At 43.0% G+C, this 17,696-nt stretch overlaps 1 protein-coding gene across 2 annotated transcripts in view; it reads right to left on the bottom strand.

Annotated features, from left to right (window-relative positions):
* R3HCC1L (R3H domain and coiled-coil containing 1 like) overlaps window positions 1–17,696 on the bottom strand; it is a 194,339-nt gene that overhangs the window by 24,540 nt on the left and 152,103 nt on the right. For both annotated transcript variants that reach the window (XM_085606336.1, XM_085606337.1), the window contains exon 6: window positions 5,414–5,509. In XM_085606336.1, the coding sequence (XP_085462462.1) occupies window positions 5,414–5,509 (96 nt within the window). The remainder of the gene's footprint in view (window positions 1–5,413; window positions 5,510–17,696) is intronic.

The raw sequence follows: 17,696 nt of genomic DNA on the forward strand, positions 1-17,696 counted from the left end.
TACCTGCCCGTAACATGAATTATTGTACCGTGCTTTGATGGTTTTAAATTTTAACCGAATAAAGCAAAACTTTTGACTTTGAGTGACCACACAACAAAGCTTCTGAAAGCCCTCTATTGACTCCTGATTGAATTTTAAATCATGTGCATTTTGCCCAAGGTATTCCGTGCAACTTTTAGTACAGTTGCTCAGCATCTACCAATCAGAGTTACCTGAAAAAAATAAAGTACCAGTGAATCCCAGTGGTGTGGAATTTTATCAAATATCCACTTGTCCAAGGCACAGAATGTTTTAGAAATATACTTATCCTGTGGAGAAAAAATGCAATGCAATGATGCATCCTCGCTATATCAGAGCTATGTTGGTGCTTTTAGCTGACGCTAACAGTGGAATTTTATTGGAATTAGAATGTTTGTTTTTCTATTTACACTTCATTAATAAATTGATAGAGCAAGACGGTAGTAACCACCAATGGATAAATGCAATTCTCAGGCTACACAGTTTACAGTCTAATTACAGATTTACATAATGTACTACATCATTTCCAGATTAATCAAAAAATGTTCGTTCTAGTTCAAATGGCAGAAAATAATGCTGTCCACAGAACTTGAATAATCTTCCAGTGAAATCGTTTGATACGAGCTGTGCAGACCATACCTTCCCGTGACATAATAGTGGATGACTATTGTTTATGTAACTGTTGTTGCTACCTTTTGACAAAATCAATAAAGAAGTCTATAAAAAAACTTGAATAATCATGCCACATAACCCTAGTATTTCTGACAATGGTAAGCCTCTGCCGAGTGGTTTGATGGCAGTCATTAAGATGATGAAATCCTTATTTCATAGGGAACCATGAAATATTTCTCATATTTCACGGTTCACTGTGAAATATCGGTGTTGATACCTCTGTATTTTGTGCACTAAAAGCACGGAAATCGATAAACTATCTATAGGGTCAGCATTCTCTCTTGCACTGTGAATAATAGCATTTTCCCATGGCTAATGGTCCAATACTTTACATTGCTAATGCTTTTTTCTTTCAATTCTCTGCCCTTTGTTTACTTTTTTTGGTCACTCTTGTGTTTTTAGACTTTCTTCAGGGTGCAGTAATTCAAAGTCAATAGTACTTTTGTTGCACCAATAAAAAATGTATTTTACTGTGATGTGCTTAAAAACAAAAAAAAACATAATTTCAACACCTATTCTGAGTGTACCTGTCTTGGGAAACACCCGTTGTAAGATTATATGTGGTCATTTATTTAAATGTGTTTTTTTGAAGAATGTGACTTCCACTTTTAAACGGCGACATATTTTCATATTTTTTCTTTTGGTGTATATGCTTCTACTAAAGAAAAAATATGAATCCTCATACGACCAGACCTACTGACTCTGGCAAAGTTTTTTTTTTAGAAATCAGTCCGCTACTATTCCGTTTTTTTACGGAGACACCTGCATTGAAAAGAAGAATGTAGAACATGTGCACTTCACCGGCCATGCACCTAGTGTATCGATGTAGACAAGTAATTAGGCGTCAATAGTAAAACAAAAGCGAACGATCTTTCCCTATGTGTTTCAGGGGCTTTGATGTTCCGGTTTGCACCAGTAAATCACACGCAGTGTGTTGTCCCCGAGTCTCAGGGCAGCCTTAAGATCACTGAATGAAAGGGAAGATTAAAATGCCCGGCATTCTTTGCTCATTTGTGCCTCCTGGTTTTACAACTTGTCTTGTGACCGTAATTATCGGTGGTCCAAGCAATCAATAAATGTAGCTTAAAACAAGAAGCTCTGGACTGAGTCCTGCTGCTGTAATACTTTCGTCCAAAAGAAACCCCTGTGGGTGAAAGGAACGCCGGAGGGTACACCTGGACTGCCCCACAGGATAACGACCCCCTCTTCTCTCTCGGTCTTAAAAATTGAAATGGAGGTCAGGTTCTTAGACGTCTGAGGATTGGGTCTTATAACGGTATATAAAAATGTCCATGCTTTTGTGATCACTAGAAAGAGTATTTAGGGAGAAGTCAGAAGTCCACGTAATCCAGCCCAGAATACAGAACCCCTTTTTGAAGAGTTTACAAACAAGCAGGAAGTGGGATAAGGGAGGGAGTGGCAAATGGTGAGCACTTTTGCGGCCGCTTTGATCTTCTCAGTGGCTGCGCGGCTCACTGAGAACATCAAAGCGGCCGCGAAATGATCACGCAGGCTGCCAAATGGTGCGCGCGCCCGGCGCACATGCACTGTAGTTGGCGGCCTGAAAGCACTAGTTTGCACTTTCAAATCCCCCGTTTACAAAAGCTCTCGCGAGAGCAGCGCTAAAGCACTGGCTCAGGCGAGACCTAAAAATGAAACTGACATTACTCACCTATTCTGTTCACAAAATAAGCACACAAATGTGAGCAACATGAAACCAATGAACGAATCATGGCTGACGGGCTGGACGGTGGCTGCAGCGCTGGCTGATCTAGACTCCAAGATGTCTGCCACGTCACTAGTTCACACCACTCTGCCAGACCACAGCCGCTTAGCAAGTTGATTTCATTGCCCTGACGGCTTGGCTCCAAGCAGTGGTTAGTCTTACACATGGCAAAACGAGAACATGCAAGAGTCAAAATTCTGGGTTTGGTTGGTAGGATTTCTAAGTGAAATGCATGTGGTTTTCTTAACCTGGGTGTAGGTCACACCGACATGATCATTAATCGGGCAAATGTACAAATGAAGTAAAAAGTATTGTATTGGAAGGGAAGCCAACTAATTCTTGGTTTGGTAGCACAAAGTAACATTTTCCACTTCATCTTCAAGTCCGAGTTTCTATTTCATAAAAGGCCAGTTTAATGGCAAATACACAAGTGTATAACACATTTAATGTATCTTAAAATAAAACACGAAGCAACACACCACCTTCCATAACATACATTATGCCAATAATATTTTAAAACAAGTCCATCCTTCATCTCACTTATACATCCATCTTTTTTTATGCATCACATATAAAGTGTATTCAACAATTTTAAAACTACTTTCGTGCGAAATCATTGGTTCGGTAATACATCGCTGGTACATCAACTCGGCCAACCTCTACAGAGTGAGGAAGCAAGTGAAAAACATTTAATGACATTTCTCAAGATGTGAAATGTATCACCTCAGATAGTAAGGACCAAGATAGCAAGTTAATTACTGAATACTATGCGTTATGCCCAACTCCAAACATTATTTTGGCGCAACTAGCATCAGTAACAATAGAGAACCTTCTGCTCTTGCACCCTGCAATGTGTGCTGGCTGTAGGAAACTCATTTCAAAATGTAGCCTAACGTTGTAGGGTTCCTCCTTCCCACCTCAAATGGCCTATGCTAGATTGTCAGTGAAATTATCCTATCAATTAACGGCCGAGGAAACCGTTTGTACATGTACACATGGAAAATAGCTGTTCTTGAATGCCAGACACCAACTCAAACCGCATAAACGCCTAAGGAGATGTTATAGGATTTGTTCTGCCATATAGAGATACATATCCTGAAAGTGTTTTGGAAAATTAATGACAAAATCAAATATTTGGCTTGACTGGATGGAAAATATCCACTCTTACTCAAGGAAGCTTCCATTGCTTCAAAGAAAGTTACAGGTTTTGCAAACGGTGTATTGCGAGAGATGGAAAAGCGCGGCTCCGTTAAGCTTTGCATAACAGATAAGAGGATAGGTTTACCGAAGACGGTCTGTATCAATTTATGCACCACAAGAAATGCCTTGCAACACTGGATGAATTCAAAGACTATCTTGCACCAATAGTGGCCACATGACAAATTCGGGAAGCCACGCAAGAAATGTGTGGCATGCTCCACATTTCCAAGAACCATTTTTTATTTAACATCCATAGCAAGGTATACATTCTGTAATTGCTGATCCCTACAGGTGTATGGATGCCTCAGCTGATCCAGAGCTTTTCTGTCTGGACTTCAAAAGAAGGCATGTTATAAAAAAGCAGCAAGAATGAAAATCCGTAAACGTAGAAGATAAAACAGCTATAGGACTTAAACAGTTCAAACACGCTGAGAATTTCCTAGCCCGGTATGTTACAAATAGCACCACACAGCTGTTCACGAGATCACAGTTAAAGCACTAAAAAATTCGCTCATCCCTTCCCTAATGTAGAACAAATGAAACTAAGCACTGTTCAATAGTAACCAATCCGTTTCTGTGGTCCAGGCGGGGATAGGCAGTGAATGACTGGCTCTATTCCATTGGGTTCAACTGAGGAGTCATCCATCCCCAGCAAAAAATGCTTTTCAGTCCAGCGCACCACAGAACACTACATATCTTTACATAATTAGGATAAGCTGCCAGTTAACACACTATTACGTGTAAAAGACACACACACAAATGGATGCACACATCAGAGCATACACACGTGCAAACACAACCTCCCCCCGAGCATTTCAGCTACTCTGGTTATCACTGCTGAAGCATTTCCCTGTAACCTTCCTGAGGACATGATGGGACATCCCAACCCTAAACAAATAACACTGCCTCTTGCCAGGCAAAGCAAAGTCTAAACAAGTGCAGATGCTAAGTAGCCATCGTGGTGAGGTTAGGGTAGGGCATCAAGGTAAAGACTAACTTCTAAAAAATATACCATTACAATTGGATCCCAGGAATGCAGAGAGGACTGAGGCAAAAACCTGCAGAGCCAGAAAAAATGTCGAATGGCACCCGGGTGCGTCTTACAGAGACCGTGAGCTGCCACTGTGTCTACTTCCATTTTAGAGCCTCTCCTGCTACAGTCCTTCACATGGACTCAGAAGCAAATGAACCAGGATGTACCAAAACTAGGTCAAGAGGCAACACAGTGTTCTGCAGACGTTCGACCCAACGAGCAGGGCACCATGAAAGCTGAACAAATACTTTGAAATAGGAACGATTTAGATTTTGAACAAATGACTAACAGGAACTCAAAGGGAGGATTAATAATTATGCAAAGTACACATTCCGCCAAGAACCTATTTTTGGATATGTTGCTAAATGCCTAATGGATATACATCACAAAAAAGGAGATAACTAGTCTCTTATGGTAGCTGTAACTGCTGACGTACATTTTAGTGCAGGCCGAAGGTACTCACTCCAACTTGTGAAAGACACAAAGGATTACATACATTTGCTCTTTTCTATCCTCACAAATGAACCCCCATCAAAAGGCATCAAAGGTTTACATTCCAGAGAAATAAGTTTCAGGAACCGATGTTCAAGAATCAATTGATTAACATTTCTTGAACTGTGTGATACTGCTAAGAGCCACAACTGTATTCCTATATAACCAAGGTGGCTACAACTCGTCAAGGCAGGGGGCATAACAATAGCAAAGTCAGAATGCCATTAAAGTTATTCTTCTAAGAATAAATGCAACCCTATTCCTAAACTTACCGGCACATGCTCTGGCTTTGGTCTTGGCAGATTTGGTTGCTTGCGACAGTGGACGGACCTTGACCATGGGATGAATGCTGGACAGAGCATCACGAGCTGGAGGGCGAAAGGGTAACAATCTTTCTGGATTACAATTTATATGAACTTTCCATAAGAATAAATACACAGGAAAACCCTTCCTTCTATTGTTATCCCACGGGTTACGTTATACTTATTTAATTGTACTTAATAAAATAATCTTCCCAGTTAGAAAAAGCTAATACACGGACATATAATTAAATCACTGCAGCAAGTTTGTGGAATAATGATCAGAAAGTTATGAAAAGGCACCAAACTGATTGCATGTCACCGTTTAATAAATCACTTTTTTTCCTAAGCATTTTTATTAATTTGATTTCTATAGCATTAAAATAACATTGGAACCTTACAGAGACAGACAGACACACACCCACCTGGCACTTGACTCCTCACCCCCACCCTTCTGCCCATCTGATTCCTTCCTCCTCTCAACTCTGAGTTCACCCACAGAGTAGGACTCTGCCACCCAATAAAGCACTTTTGATCATAAAAACAATGTAGAATACTTACTTTACGAACTTAGGAGGAACTGCCATCATACCGATACCCAAGACTAACCAATTTTAATATACGTTTTGCTCTTTACTCCTTATAGAAAACTGATCATGATCATTTTCTTCAAATTTAAGCGGTCTCTAAAATCCCCATTTGCAACCTTATAATTTTGGCCAGTAATGGATGTTCCGAAACAGACATGTGAGATGGCCTGAGAGCACAGGGTTCGTGGTTGCAACAAACCCACAGCCCATGAAGCAGCTACAAAATTTACATGAAAATGATCACAATGGCTTCCCTCGTCTTTGACATAATGAACGTAGCATTTTCTTGATCAGGCATTTCACAGATAGCTTATTGGCGAAAGCAATCCATCCTCGCAGTGAGAGCAGCGAGACATTGAGGCTGGGCATTTCTATGCTCTTTCATGGATGGGGGTGATGAAATGTTCTTGATCAGGCCTTTCATGGGTTAGTTCAATTTTTGGTGGTCGAGATCATTTCGTAGGGCCCAACTCGTTGCTAGAAGACGGGTGTTTTTTGTTTGGCTCCAAAGAGCTCGATGTTGTGTGCCTTGTGGCAATCCATGTGGAGTCCGGTTTAGAAACAGGCTGCAGTTAATGCCAAGCGCCTGTCACTCCTGATTTCTCATTTGGTTTTGGGAGTGCATGGTGAGTTGCTTCTGGCAGCGTGGAGTGGACAAAAAGGAGGGGGTAGGGCAGGATTATTTTCTTGATGGTATTTGGCAACAGATTCTTCTCACTATTTATATGCAAGATATAATGCCTTGATTCACGAACTGCGTTCTGTAGTATGTAAAGCACTATTACAGTAGTATAACTTGTACAGTACAAAATACAAAACACAAACCTACGACTAGAGAACTCGGTATTTTCTGTCTTTTCTTGCAAAGAACTCTGCCAAGGTGGTGGCGATCTTTGCTCACATAGGTATATGTTTCGGTAGTAAATGTGGGATGAACAAGGGGGGGTGGTTGGAAATGGTAAAACTTACTTCTAAGGAAGAGTTGAGGGAGGGACATGCTAACACACACACACACACACGAAAGAGTTCTACCATTGCTATTCACAAACTACATTTCTAAAGTTACTACAGCCCTAAAGGTGTGTCAAAATAGCTGCAAATTCAGGGCAGTCTTGGAGTAAACTCAACACCTAGCCAGTCACAATGCAGCGCAATCCAATATAAAACAATGGCTGCAAGGAAATTAAATGACAAAATCAGGGGTAAAAACCGAAGCAAGGGGATGAAAAATGAGGCAAAAATAAGGCAACAAATGCATTGCAACACATCCTTCACTTCCTTATCTGTGGCTCAAATAGGAGGGGACCTCAAAGAAAAAGAAACAATTTACTTTGTTTTGGATTAGGATAACCAGAGAACATACTATAGATAAATCACCATCTTGTAAACAGCATACTTTAAGGCGTGAGCAGACCCTCATCCAGGAAATCATGCCTTCTGCTTCAGTAAGCGAAATAGTAGCCTGAGTTTGACATCTTTCATCCTGCGTTTCACAATCCCACTGCTTCCATTCTTGCCTTGTACTCCAAACAGTACATGGAACACCCCACTGCACGGCTGTAAACATGGAGAAACCTTGACAGCCCCAGCAGGAGATGATCAACTTGTTGTTAGCCAATATGATCCTAATGTGATGGCTTTTCTTGGGATCATGTGGCAGTCAGAGGTTACTGGCTGTTACCCTGTATGGGTAAATTAATTTACCACTGATGTCCCATGCCCACAAAGCTGATACTTTCCAAACTGGATAACTAGGAAGAGACTCACTTTAGGCACCAGACTCTGTCAGGAAAGTGAGGAGATGCAGACAGTGCAAACTACAGGAAGTGGAGGGGCTTAAAGATCAACTGTGGCAACATTGAGCCCCGAGGCCAATGTTAGCAAACTGGGAATGCCACGGATCAACTCAGTTGTGAAGCACTCAAACTTCTTTAGTTGAAAGATGGAGGTAATTGATGGAATACAGTGAAGGATACTGGTACCCAGGCTTTACAGCGAGATACAGCTTTGGCGCACAGAGGATTTTAAGCCTGAGAGTGGACACCCCTAGAAATAGTCACAATCCTGGATTTAAAAGGGTTGATATGCTCTTAAAAATAGGTCATCCCAAAAACCCAGCAGGCAAACAAGTTCCGCACCGAAAGTCATATTTTTAAGAGGCTCGCGGTCCCGTGGTGTTCAGACAATGATGTCCAGTTAGGGGCACCATCAAGTTTACTGGAGGGTTCAGAACCAAGAGCCAAAGTAGTTTCTCTAAATGCTTTGATAATGGTTGGATTATTCCCATTATATATCTCATGGCTGCTTTTTCCGGCATAGGGATCTAACATGAGTGCTGGAGATATTCAAGTGGCAGAAAACTCACAAAGATTGATGTCATTCACAGTAAGTGAAGGGGGAACCAAGAGCCATTTGCCACTGATCAGCAAACAAAATGAGATGTGCAATTTTAACAGACAGTTCCTTAGGAATAAAAATATTGTTACATGGGTAAATTGGTTACAGTTTCATGGCATCCTACTCTTGATTGTGGGAGTGAACCCCAAGATTACTTGGAGACTCACATGGTGTTACAAGATCAGAATGACTGATTGACTACAAATGTTTGGTAGTTCCTAGAAGAGGTAGAATGTGCCAAAAATCTGTAAAACCTACTTATACCAAACACAGTGTTAGGTCCACACTCGAAAGAAGATAAATTACCTCCAGGTAAGTTCAGTTAATTTTTATTTAGTTAACTCCAACCACCAACCAGCACAGCGCAGCACCGCAGTCCAACTGCTGCTTTATTTAAATGTTTAAATTCTTCTCCGTTTAGAGATGCTTATTGCTGCAGACTAATTTTTGGGGATCTCAGCCAGCGTCCACACGGATAGCAATTCTGACTGGCTCAGGTGTGATGTCCATTAGCTTCAGCCCTAAGGCTCCCTCTACTGTAGTGATCAGGGGTGATGACACAACACAGGAAATAGGGCAGGGGTTGCACTGGACTCCCAAACAAGACACCTTTAGGTCCCCATCAACAAATTCCTTTTCAACAGACTTGTCGTCAACAGCGGCACCTTTGATACCTCACAAGCTTTTCGGTGGTAATCACTTCTTAACAAAAGCCATCGTCAAATGAACCTAATTTGAAGGAACAGATGATGAGATGAATTATGCGTTTTACCCTTTTTTAGTATACCCAGGGAATCCAATCCAGTCATTAACATCCTCCTCCATGGTAACCAAGGTGACCAACGTTCTATTAACATAGGAGACACTCTAGCATGTGCACAGCCTCTGTGCCTGTATAACTGTCGGTAAACTACCTACTGGCTCACCCCTGTAACAAGTTAATTTAAACCCTAATCCTTTGCCTTCAACATTGCGTGTGTGAAGGGTGTCTATTCAATGTAGATAGGTTGTGTAGTTTACAAATTGGACTGATTAATGATGAGGTTCATTGTTGCATATTACATCTTTTTCTTCCCCTTGTGATATTTCCTTAGAACTGTTTCTTTTTACCACTGAGTAAAAAGAAAATACGTTGTACGATCTCTTCCTTCATTGAAAGCAATGTGATGAGCCTGGCTTTTCAGAAGCTGACACATTTTGTATATGTTGTGGATGCAGACAACAACGGCATTATATTTAACGCGCAACTCTACATTTATTTTTGACTACATTTATTTTAGCTTTTAAAACTGTACTTATTTGTTTTTGTTGTACGCTTCAACAATCGAAATTAAGGTAGTTAGAGGATATACAGTTTTAGGACAAAAGGCCCCAATGAAAGGCATCTGCAGGACAGAAACCCAAGGGTGAACATTTAACTGCAATTCATGAATCCCCCTCGAAAAAAAGCCCTTATCAATTTTCACTAGCTGACACTCTAGACAATGTTTCCAGTGAAAATCTCAAAACACCTGAGGAAAATTCAAGGTCCACTTGCAATAAAGTATCTGAAGACCCGTATACCTCTTTGACTGGAGAAGAAAATGCCATATGACTGATCGATTTGTTGGCTATATTTATATATCCTCTTTGAGGATACAGTCTCTTGTCAGAGATTGGCCTGCTAACTGTCCGGAGTACCATGGGTTTAGGTACACAACCAGAATTTTAAAACAGCACTGAGTGGAAGTCATCTCGCATTTTACTTTTGGCAGATCATTCCAGAGCCTGGATGCTGCCTAGGAAAATCTCCTGCCCTTTCCATCCCCTACTCCATCATATTCTGATGCATACACATCCAAGTGATTAGGTAATTCTGCTAATGTTCCTTTAGGTATGGCAGTCCTCCATTTATAATCCCTTTGTGGGTGAAAAACAAGATTTTGAACTGTATTCTCTTTTACACCTGTAGCCAAAGGATGCACCAGTGAGAATCAGAAATATGTCCCTAAGTTTGGTGTACCATTTATTAAACCAACACTTTCATTTTGGATTATTTTTTGGTTAGAAAGGTGCAGACTATTAAACTCTGTAAATTGTACCATTTGAAATGGCCAAGGGTGAATTTAGCAGCCCAATATGCTAGCGATGATGTGGTATAAAACAAAAAAACATTCCTTAGCATCGAAAAATTAAGGATAATACTTTTCGTGTTATTGGTCAATTGGGAGATCATGGTTAAGTCTTCATTTAATATAAAGTCAAGAAGGTTCAACTCCCCAAGACGAACCTGGATTTGCACCAAAAATGAAAGGCTGCTGCTAGACTTGAATATTCAAGTTGTTTCTTTCCACCAAACCAAAAGAGTTCACATTTTCACCCATTCAATCTACACTTGTACTCATTTATCCATTTCTTTATATCGTCAAACATCCCAGTATGAAATCATGCTTGGAGTTCGAACAATCAACCCGCAGCAATGCCGCCATATCATGTATGTAGGAATGGAGTTGATAATTAATATGAGAAGGGTTGGCTAATGTATTGTATGTCACTACTTCAATGTTATCTCAAGGCACCAGTAATTCCGAGGCTGGCAAAAGGAAATAATTAAAATAATGAAAAACGATTAAATCTCAAATACCTGGAGAATCCTAATTATTTTATCTTCTTTATAACACAATCAGCAAATTCAAAATCACTGCTATGACTCTTGTGAGTACAAGATCACGCTATGGATAGTCCCTATTCATCGTATACTCAAAGCACTTTTGCCAGTGCTGAAGACAGTACAAGACGAGCAAGTTATTTACCTTCGGTAACACTCTTTCTAGTGGATACTCTATATAACGGAAGATTCCTCAACTCAGAATATCCTCAGGCGGCAGACTAGATTTAGAGAATTTTGTAGCAGTGCTCCAGCGAGTTGCTAGGTAGCATTGCAAGGTTCCACGTTGCCTCCCATACTGCATTGAAAGCTTTGGAGGAAAGCCACATATAAGCGCAACCCCTGTGCACCAATGTCAGTTTGTTGTCTTTTCTCTTTCTGCACCCTCAAGTGCGGCGCATAAAAAGTTGATGGTCAAAAATGATGAATACTAACTTGGAAGCTTTTTAGATGCTAATAAGAGATCATTCCTTAGAAGTGGCAGGTGAGAGGGCAATGAGGAATCTTCAGTTAGATAAAGTATTCACCAGAAAGAGCGTTACAAAAAGTAAGTTGTTCCTCTGATGGATACTTCTAATCACAGGTTCCGCACCTTCAAATACATACCAAGGTAGTACTGCCTCAAAGTGGAGGGTCTGTAGGCTCAGACCAAAAAGCATTTCAAAACTGAGTGAGTGGAAAGTCCTTCTCACCAGAGCTGGCTGTCAAGCCAGTAGTGCTTTGTGAACGTGTGCACAGGCACCCACATTGGAGCCTTGCAGATATCAAAGACAGGCACTGCTGTCCAAATGTAGTGGTAGCAGCCTTGGTCCTGCTGGAATGGGACCTCAGATCTTCCTAGGACTGCTTCTTAGTCACAGCGTAGGTACCTTAGAGCAGACGACTATCCACCTCGACAAGGTCTTCTTATGCATAGCCTTCCCTTACATCAGGGATCTCCACAAAATGTTGTTCATCCACTAGATGATCCTTGGTATGATCGATGTACAAGGTTGGAGCACTTTTGGGGTTCAACTTATGACCTCTTCTCCTCTTTTGAGGGGCGAGGGAGAGCAAAGAACTTTGAATGATGATGGATTGCTCAAAGTGGAAGGCAGTCAATACTTTTGTTAAGGAGGTCACCGGAATCTTCAGCACCAATTTGTCTGGAAAACGCTTGTTGTAGGGTGGGTGCACCTACAGTGCTTGCATTTTACTCGTGATAAATTGATGTAATAACAATGAAGAAAATATTCTTCGAGGTCAGGAGATGCTGCGAGCAGCAATGCATAGGTTCGAAGGACATATGCATGAGGAAAGTCAAGACCAAAATAAGGGTCCACTGTGGCATCAAATTGCCTTAGGAGGAAACGTTTGTCAAACAGATGATTAGAATAAGGACGGCCAGAAAGGCTGAAAGGACTGACAAATAACCTCTTATTGAGACCACTGCAAGACCATTCTGGGTTAAAGATAAAACAACAAACTTATGTCTGTCAGCTTTGCCTGTTAGGGGCTCGGTGTCTCAGGTGCCGCACTAGGTTACAAATTTGCCCCATCAACTGGCATAAATGAATTTTGTGGAGGAGCATCTGGTAGTGAGGATGACACAACCGTTCAGGAGGCAAATTCAACGCAGTCAATTGCTGCCACCAAATTTCCACGCATGGAGGTATGGATTGCGCAGGAGAGGGAGAGCGCCCTGCCACAGTACAAATTGTAGTTGGTTGCCCACCACTGCAGATCTTGAGCTGGCTCTTCCAAGACCTAGATAGTGTTGCACTGAAGAGATCATATGTTAGTACTATTTTTACTTTAAATAACATTTTGCATTGTAACATGCACATTTTACATTTAGAACAATGCGGTGCCTACAAAAGGTTATAACATGGATAGCTTAGCAGCAGCTACTCAACAATGGCTTAGTGACGCCGCTGATCATTGCTTACCCACCCCTCATATCAAAGGAAACAGACACCGTCACCCTGCCCCATGGTTTAATGACCTTTTGAAGATTGAAAAATCGAAATGTAAGGCGCTTGAGCGTCAATGGCGTAAAGACTACGCCCCTGACGTAAAAAAGACCTACCATGAAGCCAGAAATTTATACCACACTGCTTGCGCGAAAGCGCGAGCTCTGTTTGTTTCAAACACCATCATGGAAGTTACCGATAAGCCGAAAACTCTGTTCAATAAGGTTAAAGAACTTGCAGGTGCACAAACCACAGCTACGGCTCCCCCTCTTAACACTCATCAATGTCAAGATCTAGCCTGTTTTTTTACCGAAAAAATTGAGAAAATCATCAGGGACATTAAAACAAATAATAATGAACCATCCCCTACTACTGACATGGAATATGCTCCCTCCTGTGAGAACACCCTGGAATCTTGGCCTCCCATCACGGTTAACATACTGAAGACCATTTTTAAGACCATCAAATCCGGCTCCCCCAGGGACCCGATTCCTATCAAAGTAATTAAACAACTGGACGATCGCTCCCTGGAAATCATTGTGGATACACTCAATTCTTCGTTAGAACTTTCCACAGTTCCGGCCCTTTGGAAACACGCCATGATAACGCCATTGCTAAAGAAGCCCACAGCAAATCCGGAACTCCCGGCAAATTATAGACCTATATCTCTGCTCCCTGCCTTCTTCAAATGCTTGGAGAGACACGTCCACTCGGTCTTATCCACCTTTGCTGAAAATAATTCGCTCTTGCACCCTTCGCAATCGGGTTTTCGGGCTGGCTTCTCGACAGAAACCAACCTCCAAGGAGTTACCGAACACATCCGGAACCTCCTTGATAATGGTCAAACGGTTGCGCTCGTGCTGTTATACCTGAGCGCGGCCTTTGACACCATATCCCACGAAACACTCATCAAGGCGTTATACAGAAAAGGTGTCCATGGGAAAGCGCTCGACTGGATCCGGTCCTTCTTGGCTCAACGGACATTCCAAATTGCATCCTCCTTGGCTTGCTCCGACACTTTTAAAGCCCCTCACGGAGTGCCTCAGGGATCTATTTTGAGCCCCCTGTTTTTTAATCTGTACCTCAGACCCCTGGCCGACCTAGCGGAAGGATCTGGACTTACCCTCATGACCTACGCCGACGATTCCCAAATGATCTTCTCCCTATCTGAATCTTGTCCATCATCTCCGTCTCTCCTTAAGTTAGGGCTTCAAAGCATCCTTAACTTCGCTGCTGGGGGCGTTTGAGAGCCGGAGCATTGAATACCCTGGGAGAAGCTGCCCGTGGAGATATCGTTGCTAATAAGGGGGTGAGAGGCCGCGGAACGGACTACGGTTCCCAAGAGCCTGTGCATACCTCCCTGACTGCCCGCACCTGAGCCGCGGACCGCCTCCACGCCCAAAACCTTGATAACTGCTCGCGGAACCCGCTGGCGCGGGTCCCGCTTCGCTGCTGGGGGCGTTTGAGAGCCGGAGCATTGAATACCCTGGGAGAAGCTGCCCGTGGAGATATCGTTGCTAATAAGGGGGTGAGAGGCCGCGGAACGGACTACGGTTCCCAAGAGCCTGTGCATACCTCCCTGACTGCCCGCACCTGAGCCGCGGACCGCCTCCACGCCCAAAACCTTGATAACTGCTCGCGGAACCCGCTGGCGCCGGTCCCGCTTCGCTGCTGGGGGCGTTTGAGAGCCAGAGCATTGAATACCCTGGGAGAAGCTGCCCGTGGAGATATCGTTGCTAATAAGGGGGTGAGAGGCCGCGGAACGGACTACGGTTCCCAAGAGCCTGTGCATACCTCCCTGACTGCCCGCACCTGAGCCGCGGACCACCTCCATGCCCATTGGTCCTTTTTTACTATTAATATCCTTGGGTATCGCAGCGCGGGACGCGCCGCGGGACGCCCAGGACGAAGCCCGGACAAAGGGCGGACAGTCTGAGACAGTCCGGGACAGGAGGGGGCAGGTGGGGGCTGCAGACTGGTTTATTGAATTCCGTGTTATGCCATTTTCTTCTTTGTGGGTGGTTTGGCTTGCTATTGTGTATTAACTAATGTTCCCAGGTGTTTGGAGGCCGCACGTGCCAATCTACCAGGGATAGACTGGTTTATAGTTCCCTGTTTGTATTAGTAAAACCTGTAGTGGGGTGTGGGTCCCGGTCACAGCAATTATGCCTAAAGCTAAGCCAGCAGCCCCGACCACAACCATGGACAACTACTTGGTTAAGATGGTCGATAAAATTAACCAAGAACGTAGGAGATCTTTAGGCCGCCCGGGGTCACAAAGTTTGATATCCCCCCCGCCTAACTGCCCGGCCCCCGAGCCTCCCAATGATCAGGAACCTAATACATCTTTACTACCCACAGAATGCACAATTGAGGGAGCTTCAACGGACACTATAAGCCAGGAAAGCGGTATTCCTGAGCCCACAAACGATCCCGAATCAGGCCAAGCAATTATCTTTGATATACCAACCCCTAGCCAGCCTGTTTCTAGACGTCAAAGACTAACACGCACTTGCAGGAATACCAGCAAAACCACCCAGCCCAAGCGAGGAGGGAATCGCCATGTTAAGAAAAACGATCCCCCCCCGCAGAAAAATCTACTAGCCCAGTCTGTGCCAACGGATGGAGCAAAGGTTATCCTTGATAAAGAACAGATGGATTTTATAATTAACGCTATAGATGCCAAGTTTGACATATTGGTTAAACCCCTATTGACCAAACTTACTACAATCACCGATGAAGTAGTCAGATTGGGAGGCATCCTGGACTCTTTTCTCAAGGTTAGACCTGCTACGAACACTATCGCTAATACCCAGGTGTCTGATGAGATATTTTTAATTTCATCTAATACAGTCTCATCGACGGTCGGTAGTGGAAGTCCTGATAGCGGACCAGGGAATGTCCCTAGAAAGCCTTCTGTAGCCCCCAATGCATCATCTCAGAGGCAGGACTCCACTAAACCACCCTCTAATTCAGTACCAGGGGAATCGATGGGCCATAATGTAAATACCCTCAGCCATAGTAATCCTCAACCGGACCTGCCACCTACGTGTGCTCCCTTTGTTGCAGTCCTGATGAATGTCCCCCCTGTTAAGAGGCATGGTGGCAATCCTGTAAACGGAGAATCCCACTCGTCATTAAAGAATAAGACTGTGGACTGGCTCCACCGACAGTGTGATTTTCCTGTAGCCCTATCTAGAGATATACTAAGCACCAGGAGAATCAATTGGGTTGGTAAATCACGTAAGACCTGTGAAGGTGACTGTATAGTCATTAATTTTCGGAACCCCCAACTTACCTCTACAGTTTTAATTAAAGCCGCATCTCTTCCTGTGAGTGATCAAGGTATTTCTTTGCGGCCCCTTGGGTACTTCTACAGAGACTTTGCTACTCAACCTGCTATTCAATCTGCTGACGAGCACCTCTGGCGTAGGCCTAGAGTTCAGAATCTGTGTGCTGCCCCGGCTATCCCTACATTTAATAGATTCCAATCATTAAGTGGGCTTGATTGCAATGATTGACTGGAGCCTGCCATAGATGATGTAGGGATCGAGGACTTGGCCTTGGGTAAAAAGAGCTCTAGTATGGCCCCTAGGATTTTAACTAGTATTACCACTGATATCGGTGTAAGCCATCCAGACCCTATTGTGGCTTGTGATCACGATAGTCCAGCGAATGCTGGAAGGGTTAGGTCTGCTTTGAATTCCCTCGTCCGCCCAGCTAACCCTGGCTCGTGCTTTATTGCCTGCTGGAATGTTGCGGGACTATCTCACAAGGATGAATGTTTAGGTTGGTTTGACTTTATCAATCTTTTTAATATTTTATGTTTTCAGGAAACTTGGAGTCTGGACCCCATTAACTATAACGGCTTTGTTTAATATCAATTACCAGCTGTGGCTTCAAATTCGGGAAGAGCCAAGGGTGGCCTCCTGACATTGATTTCTGTTGATGTTCCACTTACTGTAAAGAAACATGTCCTGGTGGGGGCCCACTCCCAGATTCTATGGCTTTGTAAGGAGCTGGATAGAAATATCCTTTTAATCAATTTTTATAATAATGTTTTCGATAATACTAGACAACAGGTAGCATATGCCTTGGAGGCCGCTTTGGCTAAAATTGTAACGGGTAATGATATTGTTTTTGATTTTATCTGGATGGGGGACTTTAATACCTCTGCATGTTCATCCTCAGCCCACAGGGTCTGTGGTTTCATAAACTGTCGGGGTGAGGGAGTCGCCCATTTTCCCCACAACCCATACGGGGACTCATTAAATAAAGTCTTGATGACGTACGATATGGAGATTTTGGAGAATGGGAGGGGCGCTTCTGGTGAAATTCTCCCCACCTTTAAGGGTAGAAACGCTAACTCTGTTATTGACTTTATTTGTACCTCTTCCAGCCTTAACCCATGGTGTTCAGCCCCCTTGGTAGTAGACATCTTAATTAGTGACCATAACTGCCTGACCATGGAGACGGTACTTTGGAAGGCCAATTTAGGCCCTAAACCATGTACTGTTGATAACATTGAACCACATAGATCCAATGGAATCAGAATTAGGTGGAAGGGGGAGAAGGCAGACCTCTTGTCTAATTCAATTATTGTAAATTGTTCAAAGGAAATTGATGCTATTTTAGTGAGTAATGAGCTGACAGATGTAATCTTGTATAAA

Source organism: Triturus cristatus, chromosome 1_2 (assembly GCF_964204655.1).
Source record: "Triturus cristatus chromosome 1_2, aTriCri1.1, whole genome shotgun sequence".
NCBI classification, from domain to species: domain Eukaryota; kingdom Metazoa; phylum Chordata; class Amphibia; order Caudata; family Salamandridae; genus Triturus; species Triturus cristatus.